At 35.8% G+C, this 17443-nt stretch overlaps 1 protein-coding gene and 1 non-coding gene across 2 annotated transcripts; one reads left to right on the top strand and one right to left on the bottom strand.

Moving 5' to 3' along the window:
- Positions 1-18: 18 nt before the first annotated feature.
- Positions 19-17149, top strand: LOC123922671 (tonoplast dicarboxylate transporter-like). The gene is made up of 4 exons (XM_045975367.1): positions 19-79; positions 1393-1436; positions 14784-14879; positions 16511-17149. Exons 1-4 carry the CDS (start codon positions 19-21, stop codon positions 17147-17149), a joined length of 840 nt encoding a protein of 279 aa, XP_045831323.1.
- On the bottom strand, positions 538-611 carry TRNAI-AAU. Its single transcript has one exon. It is a non-coding gene; the product is annotated as a tRNA-Ile (tRNA).
- Positions 17150-17443: the final 294 nt, after the last annotated feature.

Below are 17443 nucleotides of genomic sequence, written 5' to 3'. Positions count from 1 at the left end.
GGAAATTTTTTGAGGGCCATGCAACTTTCGTCAGTTTTTATCATAGGAAGGGAATTTGGTGGTTTAAGTTTAGGACCTGGTAAGCTGTTGAGTCTATTGGTTATTTTGGCATAAATAAACTGTTTTAAGACCCTGCAAAAATAGATTTGCTAAGGAAAACAATCTCAACTGCTGATTAGAAATTTGGAACTGACTATAGAAATTTTTGATAATTTCCTCACAAGCTATTAGAGATTGTTTTCGGAGTAAATTTTGGACAGTGGAAGGTGAGTTTATCTCACCTTCCATCTAAGTCCCCTAACTTTCATAAGCGACTAATGAGAAAATTTCATTTTTTATATCTATAAAAATAAATATACTAGTATATTTTATAAATAAGACAGTAAATCAAATTATTTTGGGATCATAAAGAAACATAAAATGTTTTAGATGAAGAAAACGAAGACTAAAAATAAAATTAGATGATTATTATAGTTGGAGCGGCGTAGACATCACATGATAACTATGATATCCCAACTATGTTGGCACAAAAATTATTGGCCCATGCAGGTCTCGAACCTGCGACCTTCGCGTTATTAGCACGACGCTCTAACCAACTGAGCTAATGGGCCACTTGTTAATTATTTTGTTTTGTTGGATGATAATAATTATAAAAAAAAATGAATATTTAACTACTCTCTAAATTTGAGGAATTGAAACTTTTTATATAAGTCAAGCTTTATGTTTTTTTCCACCATGTTTTTCTCTCCATAACTAACTAACTAGGAAAAATAGTACATTTTCCGATTTCTTAAATTACCCAATTTTCTATTGAAACAAACACAATGTTACAATTGACAAGAAGACAATGAAGAATCAGGAATAAAAAATAGACCAGTTCTAAAAGTTGTAAAATTATTTTGCACATAATGTGCGTGGCATAGTACATAGATGATTTTGACCTGAGTGTATTTTTCTACATATAGTAACTTAATTGATTCACCACTTTTTTTAGTATTTTACTATGTTAAACTCCACCCATATGCTGAATAGGATGTCTCCAAAATTTAAACTTCTTTGCTCTAACATGGAAGTGGTTCACACTGCATGCTAAAAATGAAATTTATTTATTTTATATAGTTTTTATTTTGAGAAAAAGAAATATTCCGGATGATGTAAAATTATTATACACTGTCAACTAATACTAACCATATTTTTCACCACGTCATCCCACTTCACCCCAATTTCTTAATATGACATGATAAATTGATAATTTTTTATTGGACTTTACACGGTTGATGCATCTACATTAAACTCTTTTATTTTTTAGGTAGAATTTTAATGTTAAAAATATTTCAAACATTTACTCCTAAATAAGTTGATGTCATTGTAACTTTATGCATTTTTTTGCAGGTCCCATGTCTTTTGCTGAAAAGATGGTGTTATGTGTATTTGGGGTATGTCTAACTATAAATTTTGGCTTTTTGAAGCTAATCATAGATAAACTTATATTGTTTTGCAAGGAAGTAATGAAGTTGTGTGATTAATATTTATGGGGTGGAGCGAGGGAGATTGAGAGATGGAGGGCGGCGAGGGTCTTTGTGGTGGAGAGAGATAGTGAGCATTCGGGATGGTGTTGCAGAGTCAGGGGGAGGTTGGTTTAGGGAGAATGTGGTTAGGAAGGTGGGGGATGGTTCAGATACTCTTTTTTGGACTGACCCCTGGGTGGATGAGACTCCTTTATGTGAGCGATTTGGCCGTCTGTTTGCTTTATCCGAGACCAAATTGCGTACGGTGGCTGAGATGTTCTCGTTAGGGTGGGGGATGGAGGGGATGGCTTGGGTTTGGCGGAGGCAGTTGAGGGCGTGGGAGGAGAACATGTTGAGGGAGTGTCAGTTTTTACTTGCTAACATCTCTTTACAGGCACAGCACTCAGATAGGTGGCAGTGGCAGCCAGATCCTGACACAGGTTATACTGTTCGAGGAGTTTACCAGCTTCTGACTGCTCGCGATTCGGTTACTATGGATGATGCAACTCATCTTATTTGGCATCCTCAGATCCCTTTGAAGGTATCCATCTTTGCGTGGCGTCTACTTCGTGACAGGTTACCTACAAAGACAAACCTGGTTATTCGAGGCATCATATCTTCTTCAGCACAGGAGTGTATAGCGGGTTGTGGGGAGGCAGAGTCTGAAGGTGTGAAAACACAAGAAGGGGGGGGGGTTGAATTGTGTTTTAGCTAAGTTAAAACTTTTTCAAGTTCTTAACTCAACTACGTTAGCAGCGGATAAATAACACAAATAATAACAAGAGAGAGAGAGAAATCACACAAGCAATTTATACTGGTTCCTCTCACAAAACGAGAGTAGTCCAGTCCCCTTGCACTTCCAAGGGAGTTCACTATAATCACACAAGATTACACCTGCTCAAGCACACAAGCAAGAGACTTCTCAACAATGCTCAAGCACACAAGCTTAAGACTTCACACTTAAGCACACAAGCTTAAGTTTCTCAAGTAATAGTAAAGTATATAACAATATACAAATGCTCTTAACAGAACCTAAAGAGAGCCAATACAAAGAGTACAGAGTATTAGACTAAAGTGCAAAAACACTTAACAGAGGTTCAGAGCTTGTATATTTCAGAGTTCAGAGTTTGTTCAGCGCTCATTCAATTCTTGATAATTCTTAATAATTCTTTTTTAATGCAGCTGATTCTTCTAGTATTTATACCACCAGAAAAGAGTCGTTGCAAAAGAGCCGTTGGGGTTGATAAACTTTTGTCTTCAAGCAGTCTGTCTTGATGCAGTTTGGTTGTATCCAAAACTAAGAAAGAGTTTCAGTTACTTTGACTACTGCAGAGTGGACTTTCCTTATTCAGCTAACAAAACTGAAGACCCACGTTCTCAAAAGAGGACAGACAAAACAAGAGTAGCTGGACTTATCAGGCTTGAAAGGTCATTTTCTTCATTGGTAGAAGAGTTGACTTGCAAAGGGAATCTTTTACAGATATCCAAAAGATCTTCAGAGGTTGATGAAGCTTGTAATCAGTCAAGAAGTTCTGAAGACTTCATCCTCTGAATGTTGTATCTTCTGAAGTCCAACATCTTCTGAGCGCTTGAACTTCTGAATTCACATCCTCTGAAGTTCACTCAGAGCTTACCTGATGCTTATATCTGCGCACTTAAAATAAATTTTTAGTCCTTCCAATTGTTTATTAATACTTTGTTATCATCAAAACCTTTATAGATTTAGGGGCAAACATTTTTAAATCAATTTTGTTCCAACAATCTCCCCCTTTTTGATGATGACAAACATCACTATTAATTGACAATTGTTGTTAAATTAATTTATCACGTTTCTCTTAGGTTTATGAGGTTTGCAAGCTCCCCCTAAGATTGATACTCCATAAAGTCTGAGCTTTATGTTTTATCCATGATATTTTAATTTAGTATAAGATTAAGATAATTTGAAATAAAACAAGTTTCATATCTTTCTTCAGAGTGAGAGGTTTGCAAGCTCTCCCCCTAAGTCTCATAAGGCTAAGTTAAAATTGCACTCTTAACTTATCCTTACTTATGAAATTTATTTTAGTTTCAACTAACTTAGTCTCCGCATTGAAATACGTAAAACAACTTAAAAGTAACAACTTTTAATTTAACGGATAAAAGCGAGATAAAGGGCGTGGTTTCAGTTTTGAAACTTATCACTTATCAATTAATGCGTAACTACTCCCCCTTTTGTCATTATCAAAAAGTAAAAAAAATTTATATAACCAAGACAGTCAAAGAAGAAGAGTGGTTGTTACAAAGGTGAATTTATTTCAAAGACAGAAAACAACGCGCTTAACAGTTTATAAAAGGTGAACGAGTTAACATGCCTTCTTTAAGGAAAAACAAGAATAAACAAGTGAAACAAGGGAGATTAGGAATAATGAAAAGATTTAGTTTACGCATCGCAGAGTTTAAGAGAAGAAAAGAAGACGAAAAACGCGAAGAAGAGGAGAAAAAGAAAGAAAACAAGAAACCACAAGATGCTGAGATAATAATCATCTCATCAGATTCTGAAGCTGAAGAGAATGAAGATGATGCTGACTATGTTGAGTTCTTGGCTGGCTATGTTCCAGAAGAAGAACAGGAAGAAGAAGAAGAAGAGCAAAACCCAGATCCCATAGAAATATCATCAGATGATGCTGAGGAGAAATCAGAGATTTCTTCAGAGTTTTATCCATCTGATTAGGATTAGGTTGTCTTTTTCTTTTTCTGTTTACCAATGTACTCAACATTGTTAGAGCATTAGTAAAAATTTTCGTTTAAAAGCATCTGGTGTTCTTATGTTCTTATTTATCAAAGAAAATTATCACAAGCAAACAAACAAGAGATATAACAAAATATAACAAACCACAACAGCTTAAAATAAGTGCATAGAATCCTAGGGTTTCTTAAGGAAGGCTAAGAGTTGGTCAAATTTGTCGTTCAAGGATCCCACATTGGAAACTAAACCATCCACTTTGGATTCCAAGTTGAGGTGAGCTGTCCTTTGCCTTTCCAAACCTTCTTGCTGCTCCCTCAGAGCTTCTTGAAAGATCTGCAACTGATTAACTACCACAGGAGCTTGATCTTGAACCAAAGGCGCTTGTTCTTCAACCAAAGGTGCCTTGCCTTTATCAGAGGGTTCACCTTCCTCTGGATAATCAATCATTAGCACATCCTCTTGATTCTGAGAAGCCAGCACATCATCCTCTGAAATGTCCTCTGGTTGCAACTCATTTGCCAACTGGGCAACTCTTGCAGCAGCTTCTTCTAACCTTTCAGACTCAGACCGCTGAGCTTCAAGACTCTGAAACAGCTTGGAGTCTATCCAGATGACTTTGAAAGCGTTCAGACGTTGTTCAGCAGCAGCAAGAGCTTCCAGCTTAGCACGTTCAGACTCAGCATGATTGAAAGTTGTAATCCTCTTCAACTCAGCCCTAGCCAGACTTTTCCTCATGAAGCTTATCACATCCAAGTCTCTTCTTCCAACCACAGCCTTAATTTCCTCAGCAGCACCATCCAAAGCATTGCAAATCCTTGCCTTAATGCTTGAAACTTCCAAATCCACATCAGAAGGACAAATTAAAAACCTGTCCTTTAACAGAGATAATCTAACCAAGTCATCATGAAATTGAGTGGATAGATTACAAAAAGGGTTAGATGATGAGGGAATGGTAGAGAGGTTAGGTGTTACAGTAGCAGGGTTGTCAATAACAACAACTTCTGCCTCTGAAGGCTTGGGGGCACAAGTATGAATACGCTCAGGAGAAGCGTGTTCAGCATTTGGTTGAGGTTGAGGTTCAGGGGTTGATTCAGATGATGAGATGTCAGAGGTTGATTCTGGATAAATGTGTTCAGGGGATGGTTCAGGAGATTTAAGTTGGGATGATGGTTCAGCAGGTTTAATTGGAGATGGTTGTTTTGTGGTTGAAGCTTGTTCAGGGTTAGGAATAAGTGATTCAGGTTCAGATGGTGATATGATAGGTGTTTCTTTTTGGAGTGGAGGTTGAGGTGATTTAGGTTTAGGTGGTGATGAAGGTTTCTGGGTGAAGGTTTGATTATTCAGAGGGTCTGGACTAAGATGTTTCTCGAGTTCAGACAAAGGGTTATCAGAGGTTGGAATATCCGAGGTTGGTAAAACAGTTCTGAGAGGTTTAGTGTAACCTATTCCAATCTCATTTTCATTAAAGATGAACTTAGTAGACTTACCTTTACCTTTAGGAGTAGGAGCAGGTCTTTTCCTCAAACGTGCAGCCAGAGTCTCTTCATCAGATTCAGTCTCATCTTCTGACTCAGTTTCGGATTCAGAGGATTCACTCTCTTCACTTCCTTCTTCATCATCAACAATGATAGGCTCCTTTGATGATGTTGCAGTAGCTTTTCCAGTCAAAGCTTCATGTTTCCTCTTTGTTCTTTGCTCAGCAACAGCTTCTTCTACCTTAACCTTCTTCTGAGCTAGAAGATCTGGTTTATCTTGTTCAGCTTTCCTCTTAGGTTTCCTTTTTGGATTATACATGTTTACAGGAGCTGGAGGGACCATACTCCTATCAACAGTATATCCTTCTTTTCTCAGAACTTCCAGATAGTCTTGGATGATGTGCTCAGCATCCATTTCAGAAATTACTGGATATCCATCCACATACAGACGATCTTCAAGACTAGCTGTAAACTCTTGTGGAGGTGGAACCACTTTGGATGATATGAGACGCATCTTGGTGAGAAAGCTGGCATTCAGAATCTCAGGAGTGAATTTCTTTTCAACAAGTTCTGGATGGAACTTCTTCAGATTCTCAACAACATGACCTTGATATAGAAGGTCTGAGAGTAATCTTGGATAGGCTATAGCTGTCTTCCTCTGAGATTTGCTTAAGAAGATTGCCTCACAGATCCTCTCAAAGAAGTATTCTCCCAGATTCACCTTCATTTCTTTCAGAAGAAAGTAGATCAGATGACGATGAGTCCAGGAAATTGTATCAGTACCACCAACTCTTGGACTGATAGCAGCTAGTATAATCTTGAATAGCACTCTGCAGACGTCAGTCAAACCCTTGACTTTACCTTTCAGTTTCAAATCTGTACACATCAGAGCCAGAAGATCATCTCTGTACCTTGTGTCCTTCTCAAAAACATCCAACTCTATCCCAGAGTTATCTAGACCAAGCAACGCATTAAAATGAATAGGTGAGAAAGCTAGGTTCATACCACAGATGTTAGACCTAATTTGCTTTCCAGTGAATTCCAATAAACCCATTTCTTTCCTAGATTTACCTTTTAAACTAGGATTTCTCTCAATAGCAGCACGTTCTTCTTCCTTAGCTTCATGCTTGTCAAAGACCTTAGCTTTCATCCAGAATTTCTTCAAGAGATCTGGGTAAATAGGACCATTTAACATGCTGAAGTACTTATCCCAACCTTGAGCGGAGAAGTAATGTTTCACATCAAACCCATTTGCCTTTATACTGTCGAAGTCGATCATCTTTTTAGAAAGAAATATGAGCTCAGATTCTGGAAACTCCATCTCGTTCCCAACGATTTGAAGATTTTTGAACATAAAAGGTGGAATCTTTGTTGACGACGAAGGTCCAGCCATTTTTGAAGATAGGGTAGGGTTGGAAACTAACGAGAGAGAAAGAAAGTTTGTTGGAGGTTTAGAGAGAATATGAAAGTGTAGGTTGTGAAAGTGAGAAGTGTGCAAGTGTATTGTGTAAGTTTTATTTAAATGCACACAGTTAACACGAAAATAGCAAATTTGGGAAGTTACGCTAATTGACAGAAAGTTGAATACCAAAAGTCATCATTAACCACCCACTACCTGACACACGTAGACCACGTGCAGAAATTTACTCGGTAACTGCTATTTTAATGGACAACTGTTCAGCAGTGAATACTAAACGTTTCCCACTTAAATAGTTCAGAGCCTCTGAGTTATTTAAAATTCTCTATCAGAGTTAGGTACTTCAGAGCTTGTGTTTCAGATGATCTGAATCATAAGTTCTGATATACTTAACTTCTTACACTTTAAAAGCCCAAAAAAAATTTTCATTCAGAGATTGAAAACATGTTCAGATGTTTCTTTATAAAATCAAATCTTTCAACAGGTAAGGCTTTAGTAAATATGTCAGCCCATTGATTTTCAGTATCAACAAACTTAATATCTATAATGCCTCTCTGAACATAATCTCTGATAAAATGGTGTTTAATTTCAATATGTTTGGCTCTAGAGTGTAGAATAGGATTTTTAGATAAATGAATGGCTGCAGTATTATCACAATATAAAGGAATATTGTTACTGCTTACCTGATAATCTTCTAACTGATATTTTAACCAGAGTAGTTGTGTACAACACTTAGCTGCTGAAATGTATTCTGCTTCTGCTGTAGACAAAGCTATAGTAGTTTGTCTCTTACTAGCCCAGGAGATAAGGTTTTCACCAACAAATTGACAATTGCCACTTGTGGATTTTCTTTCAATTTTATCTCCAGCATAGTCAGCATCACAAATCCATTTAGCACATAATCATTGGATTTCTTATAGAGAAGTCCAAGATTAGTTGTTCCTTTCAGATACCTGAAGATTCTCTTTACAGCTGTAAGATGAGATTCTCTAGGATCTGACTGGAATCTTGCACATAAGCATACACTGAATAAAATATCTGGTCTAGAGGCTGTCAGATAGAGTAAGGAACCAATCATACCTCTGTAGACCTTTTGATCTACTTTTCCTTCATCATCTGACTTGCTCATGTTGGTAGTTGAATGCATAGGAGTGTTCATTATCTTGCAGTCATCTAGATTGAATTTCTTCAGAAGTTCCTTGGTGTACTTTGATTGATGAACATAAGTTCCTTCCTTCTTCTGATTGATTTGAATTCCAAGAAAGAATTTCAATTCTCCCATCATGCTCATTTCAAATTCATCCTGCATTATCTTAGAAAAATTCTTGCACAAAGCAGCATTAGTTGAACCAAAGATAATATCATCAACATAAATTTGAATGATTAAAATGTCTTCTTTGGTTGTTTTTCTAAAGAGTGTGCAGTCAACCTTTCCTTTTTCAAAACCCTTTTCAAGAAGGAAATTACTGAGTCTATCATACCAAGCTCTTGGAGCTTGTTTCAGACCATACAGTGATTTCTTCAATTTAAAAACATGTTCTGGGTTTGAGACATCTTCAAAACCAGGAGGTTGCTTAACATACACTTCTTCAGAAATAAAACCATTTAAGAAGGCACTCTTAACATCCATCTGATACAAGGTTATTCCATGATTAACAGCATAAGATAGAAGTAACCTGATAGCTTCAAGTCTAGCAACTGGTGCAAAGGTTTCAGTATAGTCAATCCCCTCTTGTTGACTATAACCTTGTGCAACCAATCTAGCCTTGTTTCTTACCACTTCACCTTGTTCATTCAGCTTGTTTCTGAATACCCATTTTGTTCCAATAATGTTCTTGTGTGAAGGCTTAGGCACTAGAGTCCACACATCATTCCTTTGAAATTGATTCAGCTCTTCTTGCATTGCTACAATCCAAGCATCATCTTTCAGAGCTTCATCAATCTTTGAAGGTTCCATCATTGAGATAAGACCAACTAAAGATTCCTCATTTCTCAGTTGAGATCTTGTCTTCCTTGGACTATCATTGTTGCCTAATATCAGTTCCTCTGGATGTGATGATTTGTATTTGAAGGTATTTCTTGGGGGCTCATCATCTTCAGACTCATCAGGTTCAGCAGTTGCTTCAGTTCTTTGTTGTTCAGAGTCTGTAGGAACTGTTGTATTCAGAGGTTCTTCAGAAAATGGATGTTCTGAGTAGTTTGGAATATCTGAATATTGATCCTCTGATACCTGAAATCTAGATAAACCTTCCACAAGCTCTGACACTTGGTCAGGCTCTTTGTCATCAAATTTGACATGCATACTTTCTTCCACAGTGTGTGTTTCAGAAATATACAGTCTGTATGCTTTTGAGTGTTCAGAGTATCCTATAAAAATACCCTTATAACCTCTAGCATCAAATTTCTTTAGATGGACTTTGTTATTTAAGATGTAACACGTACATCCAAACTGATGAAAATAAGAAATATCAGGTTTTCTTCCTTTGAACAATTCATAAGCAGTTTTGTTCAACTTAGATCTGATATAGATTCTATTTTGAACATAACATGCTGTGTTTACAGCTTCTGCCCATAAAAACTTTGCTACATTTGTTTCATGCATCATGGTTCTGGCCATTTCTTGCAGAGTTCTATTCTTCCTTTCTACAACCCCATTTTGTTGAGGTGTTCTAGGAGAAGAGAATTCATGCAAAATGCCATATTTTTCACAAAAGTTTTCAAAAGGTTCATTTTCAAATTCTCCACCATGATCACTTCTAACTTTTAAAATGGTGTAGCCTTTTTCATTTTGAATTTGTTTGCAGAAGATGCTAAACTCATCATAGGCTTCATCTTTTGTTCTTAAGAATTTTACCCAAGTCCATCTACTGTAATCATCAACAATTACTAACCCATACTTCTTTCCATTGATAGAGGCAGTGTGAACTGGCCCAAAAAGATCAATGTGAAGAAGTTCCAATGGTCTTGAGGTAGAGACAATGTTTTTAGGTTTAAAAGATGATTTTGTAATCTTTCCTTTTTGACATGAACCACAAAGTGTGTTTGAGTGGTATTTGATTTTAGGTAATCCTCTGACAAGGTCAAGCTTACTAAGCTTAGAGATTAACCTCCAGTTAGCATGGCCTAACCTCTTATGCCAGATCCATTTTTCTTCACTCAAAGTCAAAAGACACATCACTTTTTGTTCATTCAAATCAGAAAGATTAATTTTATAAACATTGTTCTTTCTAAGACCTTTGAATATAATGGAATTATCAGATTGTTTGGTTACAGTACATGATTCCTTATTAAAAATGACTACATAACCATTGTCGCAAAATTGACTTATGCTCAATAGATTATGCTTAAGTCCATCAACTAACCAAACATCATTAATAGATAGGGAAGAATTACCTACTGTACCTGTACCTATTATCTTTCCTTTTTGATTACCTCCAAAGCCAACAGATCCTCCTTCTTTCATAGTCAGCTTGGAAAATAGTTGTTTGTCACCAGTCATATGCCTTGAACATCCACTATCCAAATACCATGAGTGTTTCATGATACTTCTTTGAGTGGCAGGCTGTATGAGAAACAACTTTAATCATTGCGATAGAACTCTTCATCAAGGTTAATGATAAAGTCATCCCAGTATTCTTCCTCTTCATTTATCAAGTTCTGATTGTCAACTTGAGAACTTGTCAGCCATTGGTCTAGGACATAAGCCCTTCTTCCCTTGCATAAGACTTGTTTCCACACACTAGGTAGGACATATCCTTTCCTAGTTGGTAAATCTGAATGGTACATAATTTCAGCTTTTGGTACCCATCTTCTGGGTCCACGCTTGTTAGTCCACAAATGCTTATTATGTTGTCTAGTGTTGGAGAAAGATCTTGGTTTGGAATAATAACCTTTTTGAAACCTTTTCTTTTGAAATCTGTTATTATTCCAGGATTTGGATTGTTTATGATTCCAGGGTTTGTATTTATCACCAATCCCATGTCTTGATTGATTATATCTACTGACTCTAGAATCATAAATAATCTGAGTCCTGTACTCCATCTGAGATTTAGAATTTTTTCTTTTAAGAACTTCTGATCCTTTAGATTGACTAGCTTCAGGTACTGAAGTTCCTTTGGATCCAGAATTTGAAGTTTCAGATGTTGAAGCTTTCAGAACTTCTGAACTAATGTTCTCAGGTTCTGAACAATTTCTATCTTCTGAACTTTTCTTTCCAGATCCTGAGGAACTTGGTTCCTCTGAGCTGTCAGCTTCTAAATCACTCAGATCATCTTTGTCATTTTCAACACTACCAGGATTCTTTCCCTCTTCACTTTGCGGAACAACATAATAAACCCAAGATTTTCCAACCTTTTTGGCAGAGGTCTTCAGCTTTGAATATGTTCTACCATATTCATAGCCGAGTCCCTCTCCTCTATGTCTCATGACATTATAAACAAGATTAGCAGCTTTGCTCTTACCAAGGTTGAGATGCACAAACTGTTGAAGAGCTATTTCCTGCTCATCAATAGGTTTGTGACAAACAGCACAACCCTTTTCAAAGTCATTTACTCTATTCAGAGTTTCTTGATACAGACCTTGAAAGTGTTCTGCTTGTTCAGTCAGAGTGTTAAGCTTTTCTTGTAAAACTTTTTGTTTACTTAATACTCTGAGATGTTTCTCAATGACCTTGTTAAGTGCAGTTATAAGTTGAGATTTAGAGCAGTCAGAAAATACCTCATCAGTTACTTCAGAATCTGATTCTGATTCTGATTCATCGTCTGAGTCTGCATCTGAGTCAGCTGAGGCCATCAGGGCTAGATTTGCCTCTTCTTCTTCCTCAACTTCTTCCTCAGATGATAGCTCTTCAAAAGTAGCCATCAGACTCTTTTTCAATTTGCTCTTGAATTGTTGCTTCTTTGAGCTGTATCTTTTGCTTTTGTCTTTAGCAGACATTTCTGGACAATCAGCAATAAAGTGTCCTGGCTTCTTACAGTTGAAGCAGTTCTTCTGATCATCCTTTTTGCTGACAAAATTTCTAGAGCTGTTACCTCTGAAATTTCTTTTGTTAAATCTGTTCCATTGCTGAAACTTGGTGAATAAAGCAAACTCATCCTCATTCATCTCATCCTCTTGACCATCAGCAGAAGATTCTTCTTCAATATCAAGAAGCTGAGTCTTAAGAGCCTTAGAAGTAGTCCTAGTTGACTGTAAAGCCACTGACTTGGACTTCTTCTTAGTTTCTGAGTCAGCATCCAGAACCATCTCATGGCTTCTGAGATTGCTTATCAGAGCTTCAAGACTCAGAGTCTTGAGATTTTGAGCTTCCTCTATTGCAGTGACCTTGGGTCTCCAAGCAATAGGAAGACTTCTCAGAATCTTCTGAACATGGTCATAGGTGGAATAACTTCTCTTAAGAGCTTTAAGACCAGATACAAGGATCTGAAACCTTGTAAACATAGTCTCAATGTTTTCATCTTGTTGCATAGTGAATAGTGAATATTGCCTTATCAGAAGACTAGCTTTAGCCTCTTGAACCTTTTCATTACCATCATAGGTAGCACACATAGAATCAAAGATAGATTTAGCAGTAGACTTGTTCTCTATTCTGACATAATCCTCATGTCTAATAGCACCAACAACAATGTCCTTTACTCTATGATGCTTAGTGTAGATTTTTAAGTTAGCTGGTGTGAGTAACTTTCTATGCTCAATGGACAATCTTCAATGTTCATTTAAGTTTTGAAAAGTTACTCCCAACTCAACCAAATCCCACAACTCATGATCAATAGCAGTAATATTGCTATACAATCTCTCTTTCCACCACTCAAATAATGAAGCATCACCATTGAATATAGGGGCTTTTCTGTTGCCACTATGTTCATGTGATTCATTACTTAAGTAGTCAAAACCAAAAGCATTTCTAGGACCACCACCAGCACCACTGGCCTCACCGGCTTCACCGGTTGTTCTAGTACTACTATCATCTCCTCCAGACATAGTGTTCTCACAAGATCTTTACTGTCTCACGGTTAAGTGAAAGTAACAGACCAGGCGCTCTGATGCCAATTGAAGGTGTGAAAACACAAGAAGGGGGGGTTGAATTGTGTTTTAGCTAAGTTAAAACTTTTTCAAGTTCTTAACTCAACTACGTTAGCAGCGGATAAATAACACAAATAATAACAAGAGAGAGAGAGAAATCACACAAGCAATTTATACTGGTTCCTCTCACAAAACGAGAGTAGTCCAGTCCCCTTGCACTTCCAAGGGAGTTCACTATAATCACACAAGATTACACCTGCTCAAGCACACAAGCAAGAGACTTCTCAACAATGCTCAAGCACACAAGCTTAAGACTTCACACTTAAGCACACAAGCTTAAGTTTCTCAAGTAATAGTAAAGTATATAACAATATACAAATGCTCTTAACAGAACCTAAAGAGAGCCAATACAAAGAGTACAGAGTATTAGACTAAAGTGCAAAAACACTTAACAGAGGTTCAGAGCTTGTATATTTCAGAGTTCAGAGTTTGTTCAGCGCTCATTCAATTCTTGATAATTCTTAATAATTCTTTTTTAATGCAGCTGATTCTTCTAGTATTTATACCACCAGAAAAGAGTCGTTGCAAAAGAGCCGTTGGGGTTGATAAACTTTTGTCTTCAAGCAGTCTGTCTTGATGCAGTTTGGTTGTATCCAAAACTAAGAAAGAGTTTCAGTTACTTTGACTACTGCAGAGTGGACTTTCCTTATTCAGCTAACAAAACTGAAGACCCACGTTCTCAAAAGAGGACAGACAAAACAAGAGTAGCTGGACTTATCAGGCTTGAAAGGTCCTTTTCTTCATTGGTAGAAGAGTTGACTTGCAAAGGGAATCTTTTACAGATATCCAAAAGATCTTCAGAGGTTGATGAAGCTTGTAATCAGTCAAGAAGTTCTGAAGACTTCATCCTCTGAATGTTGTATCTTCTGAAGTCCAACATCTTCTGAGCGCTTGAACTTCTGAATTCACATCCTCTGAAGTTCACTCAGAGCTTACCTGATGCTTATATCTGCGCACTTAAAATAAATTTTTAGTCCTTCCAATTGTTTATTAATACTTTGTTATCATCAAAACCTTTATAGATTTAGGGGCAAACATTTTTAAATCAATTTTGTTCCAACAGAGTCGGCTCATCATTTATTCATCTCTTGTAGTTTCTTTGGTTCTCTTTGGGCTTTGGTTTGCACGTGGATTGACATTCCTTTGACGGAATCCAGTACTATCCGGGAACACTTTGTTCATTTCACATCATCATTGGGTGGTTCTCGGGCACGCCGGTCTTTTTTGCAGCTTATTTGGCTTGTTAGTGTTTGGGTCATATGGACGGAAAGAAATCATAGATTGTTCAGAGGCTCAACTAGCACTTCTCTTCAGTTAGTGGACAAGATCAAGTTATTTTCGTTTAGGTGGTTGAAGTCAAAGAATGTTACTTTGGCTTTAAATTACCATAGCTGGTGGTCGAGTCCTTTGTTATGTTTGGGCCTTGTATGATTTTGATCTTTATTTTTCTCTTCCTGTCTCTTTGTAAACTCTGGTAGCTCATCTAGGCACACCTTGTGCTGAGGTGACTATTTTTAGTTAATATATATATCTCATTTTAGCCTCTTCAAAAAAAAAAATATTAAAAATATATACAGTTGTTGATAATACTATGGATGACAAGAAGTATCTCAGATGACTTACCAGGTTGGGGAGTTTTGTTCCATGGCCTTGTTGGTGATGGTAGTATCAGTGTAAGTAGTATCTTTACACCCAACTCTGGCAACTCGTACATTGTGTGCCCAAGAAATTCACGGCAAAAATTAATCACCACTAAATAATAGTGAAAATTTCGTACTTATAATATGATAACAAAAAAAATCCGACACTTGTTTGCAGGGGCGGACCTAGCCATAACATTCTAGTGTGGCTAAAAAAAATTAGGCACTAATGATTTTTTTTATTCTGATAATTCAATTAAACAACAAACAATATATGAAATTACCACTAATACAACATGTATATATATATAAAAAAAAAAAAAAGAACAACAAACCAGAAAATATTTATTCAAAAAAAGAAACCAACAAACTATATCTAAAACACCACCAAATTTCTATTCGGAAAAAAAGAAAGGACTATAATTTATTGAATATATGTTAAATCATGCATATCACTTGTTTAATTCAATTAGTTTATAACTTATTAATTTTTATTCCAATTTTACCCGTATTATCTTACTTGAAAAAATTAAATATTAATTAAACATTTTTTCTATGTCATATCATATTTATATGCTAGTTCAATTGCTAATTTTATCCAATACTATGAATTCAATTAGTTGTCCACTGTTTTTTGACAAATAAAGTCAAGTTGATTATTATAAAATTAAATTATATAACTTAAAATAATACTCCATGTATAACGAAAGACTTGAAATATAATCATCAATAATAGACTATGAACTAATATTTGCACAAATACTTAAACTAATATGTATACAAGAAATTTACAGTTATCAATAATAAACTCTAAACTAATATTTACATTAATATTTGTACGAATATATATACAAAATGACTTCAAATTATTTATAAAAATTTTATTTTTTATTTTTAGAGAAATTTGGACTGGGCTGGTGTGGCTAAGCCTTGAACATGTCCGCCCATGCTTGTTTGGTCTTGGAAAATAAAAAATAACAATTAATTTTTAAAATTTTATAGTCAATTGATAATTCTAAGGGCCTTTTAGTCTTCATAAAAATATATTTGATCATATTTGAATTTTTTCAAAATCAAATCTACATTTTTTATATTTTAATTGTGGTGTTACATCGTGATTTTATCAAATTTATCATCAATCAAACCTACACTCCAATAATTCAAACTCACTAAAAAAAGTCCTGCGGTCAATTTATTTTAGCTCAAGTTTGATGAGCTCCTTTTAGATGGTTTCTTTCTTCACCCCTAACTTTCTTTTTTCACGCAAAATACGCCGAAAATTTCAGAAAATATTTTCCGAAGTTTTTTCTGGTGTAACTTTTGGTAAAATTTACACTAATTTTTTTTTTCTAGAAAACGTTTTACGAAATTTTCTGCGCGAAAAAATAAATTTGGAGGGTGGAAAGAGAAATCCTCCTCCTCTTAGGACGAATCAATCGTTCGGGAGAATCCAAATTCGATTCTTGGTGGGAATAATTATTGACTATATTTTACTTACCTTATGATCGAACTCTAGATTATCAGTAATCATACCACTTTTCCTTAAAAAAAAAACTATTATTTTCTTTTCTCTTCAAAAAATAAAATCTCTTTTTAATCTAAAATGACTCATTTACACCAAGAATTGTAGTCTACAATATAAAAATGTTATGCAATTAATGTAGGTTTTGGCAGCTGTATTATTGTTCATAATCCCAAACATGAAGCAAGATGGTGAAAAGCTGATGAGTTGGAATGAATGCAAAAAGTTACCATGGAACCTAATTTTGCTACTAGGAGCTGGATTTGCCTTAGCTGATGGAGTACAATCTAGTGGTCTAGCAGAAGTAATGTCAAAAGCATTAGAATTCTTAAAAGATGTTCCATACTTAGCAATTGTTCCTGCTGTTACTTTACTATGTAGCATAATCACTGAATTCATTACTTCCAATGATGCCACAGCCACACTTCTAGTACCACTTTTGTATAACATAGCCAAAACTATTAATGTGCATCCACTTCTTCTTATGATCCCTGGTGGTATAACTACTGAATTTGCATTTTGGCTTCCAACTTCAACACCTTCAAATGTTGTTGGATTTGCTACTGGACATATTGAAATTAAAGACATGCTTAAAGTTGGTGTGCCACTTAAGGTTGCTGGAATTTTGGTTCTGTCTCTTCTCATGCCAACACTTGGTGAGTTGTTAATTGTTTTTGTTTTGGATTTTGAGTTTTGTGACACCGATACTTCTGATTTTGAGTTTTGGATTATGACTGATTGTATTTCATTAAAGGCAATAATTTTGAATGTGGCAACATGATCTCCAGACCAAAAAAATGCATACAAATTAAATTAAGACATAATGGAAGTATATATGGAACACACAAATATTAAAGGCATGACAAAATGGTTTCAAATTAATGGATTGAGGTAGAATTTTATTGGAAATGAGAAAATGGTTCACTGATAGCTCTTTTTCTCGAAGACATCTGAATGTTTTAACACATGTGCGGTGGATAGAGACAAAGGAGAAATAAAAAAGTTGTGTTGAGTTGCAAAATGAGAAAAAAAGCTTTATGTGCAGACTCGGGTTTTAAGGAGAAAATTTACTTAG

The sequence above is a fragment of the Trifolium pratense genome, linkage group LG4 (genome assembly GCF_020283565.1).
Source record: "Trifolium pratense cultivar HEN17-A07 linkage group LG4, ARS_RC_1.1, whole genome shotgun sequence".
Lineage (NCBI taxonomy): Eukaryota > Viridiplantae > Streptophyta > Magnoliopsida > Fabales > Fabaceae > Trifolium > Trifolium pratense.
This window is presented reverse-complemented; position numbering and strand designations above follow the sequence as displayed.

Coding starts and splice junctions, on each gene's coding strand:
- LOC123922671 (XM_045975367.1), top strand. CDS start 19: ATGCAACTTTCGTCAGTTTTTATCATAGGAAGGGAATTTGGTGGTTTA. Junction 80..1,392: donor TGGTTTAAGTTTAGGACCTG/GTAAGCTGTTGA, acceptor ATTTTTTTGCAG/GTCCCATGTCTTTTGCTGAA. Junction 14,880..16,510: donor TTGGTGATGGTAGTATCAGT/GTAAGTAGTATC, acceptor CAATTAATGTAG/GTTTTGGCAGCTGTATTATT.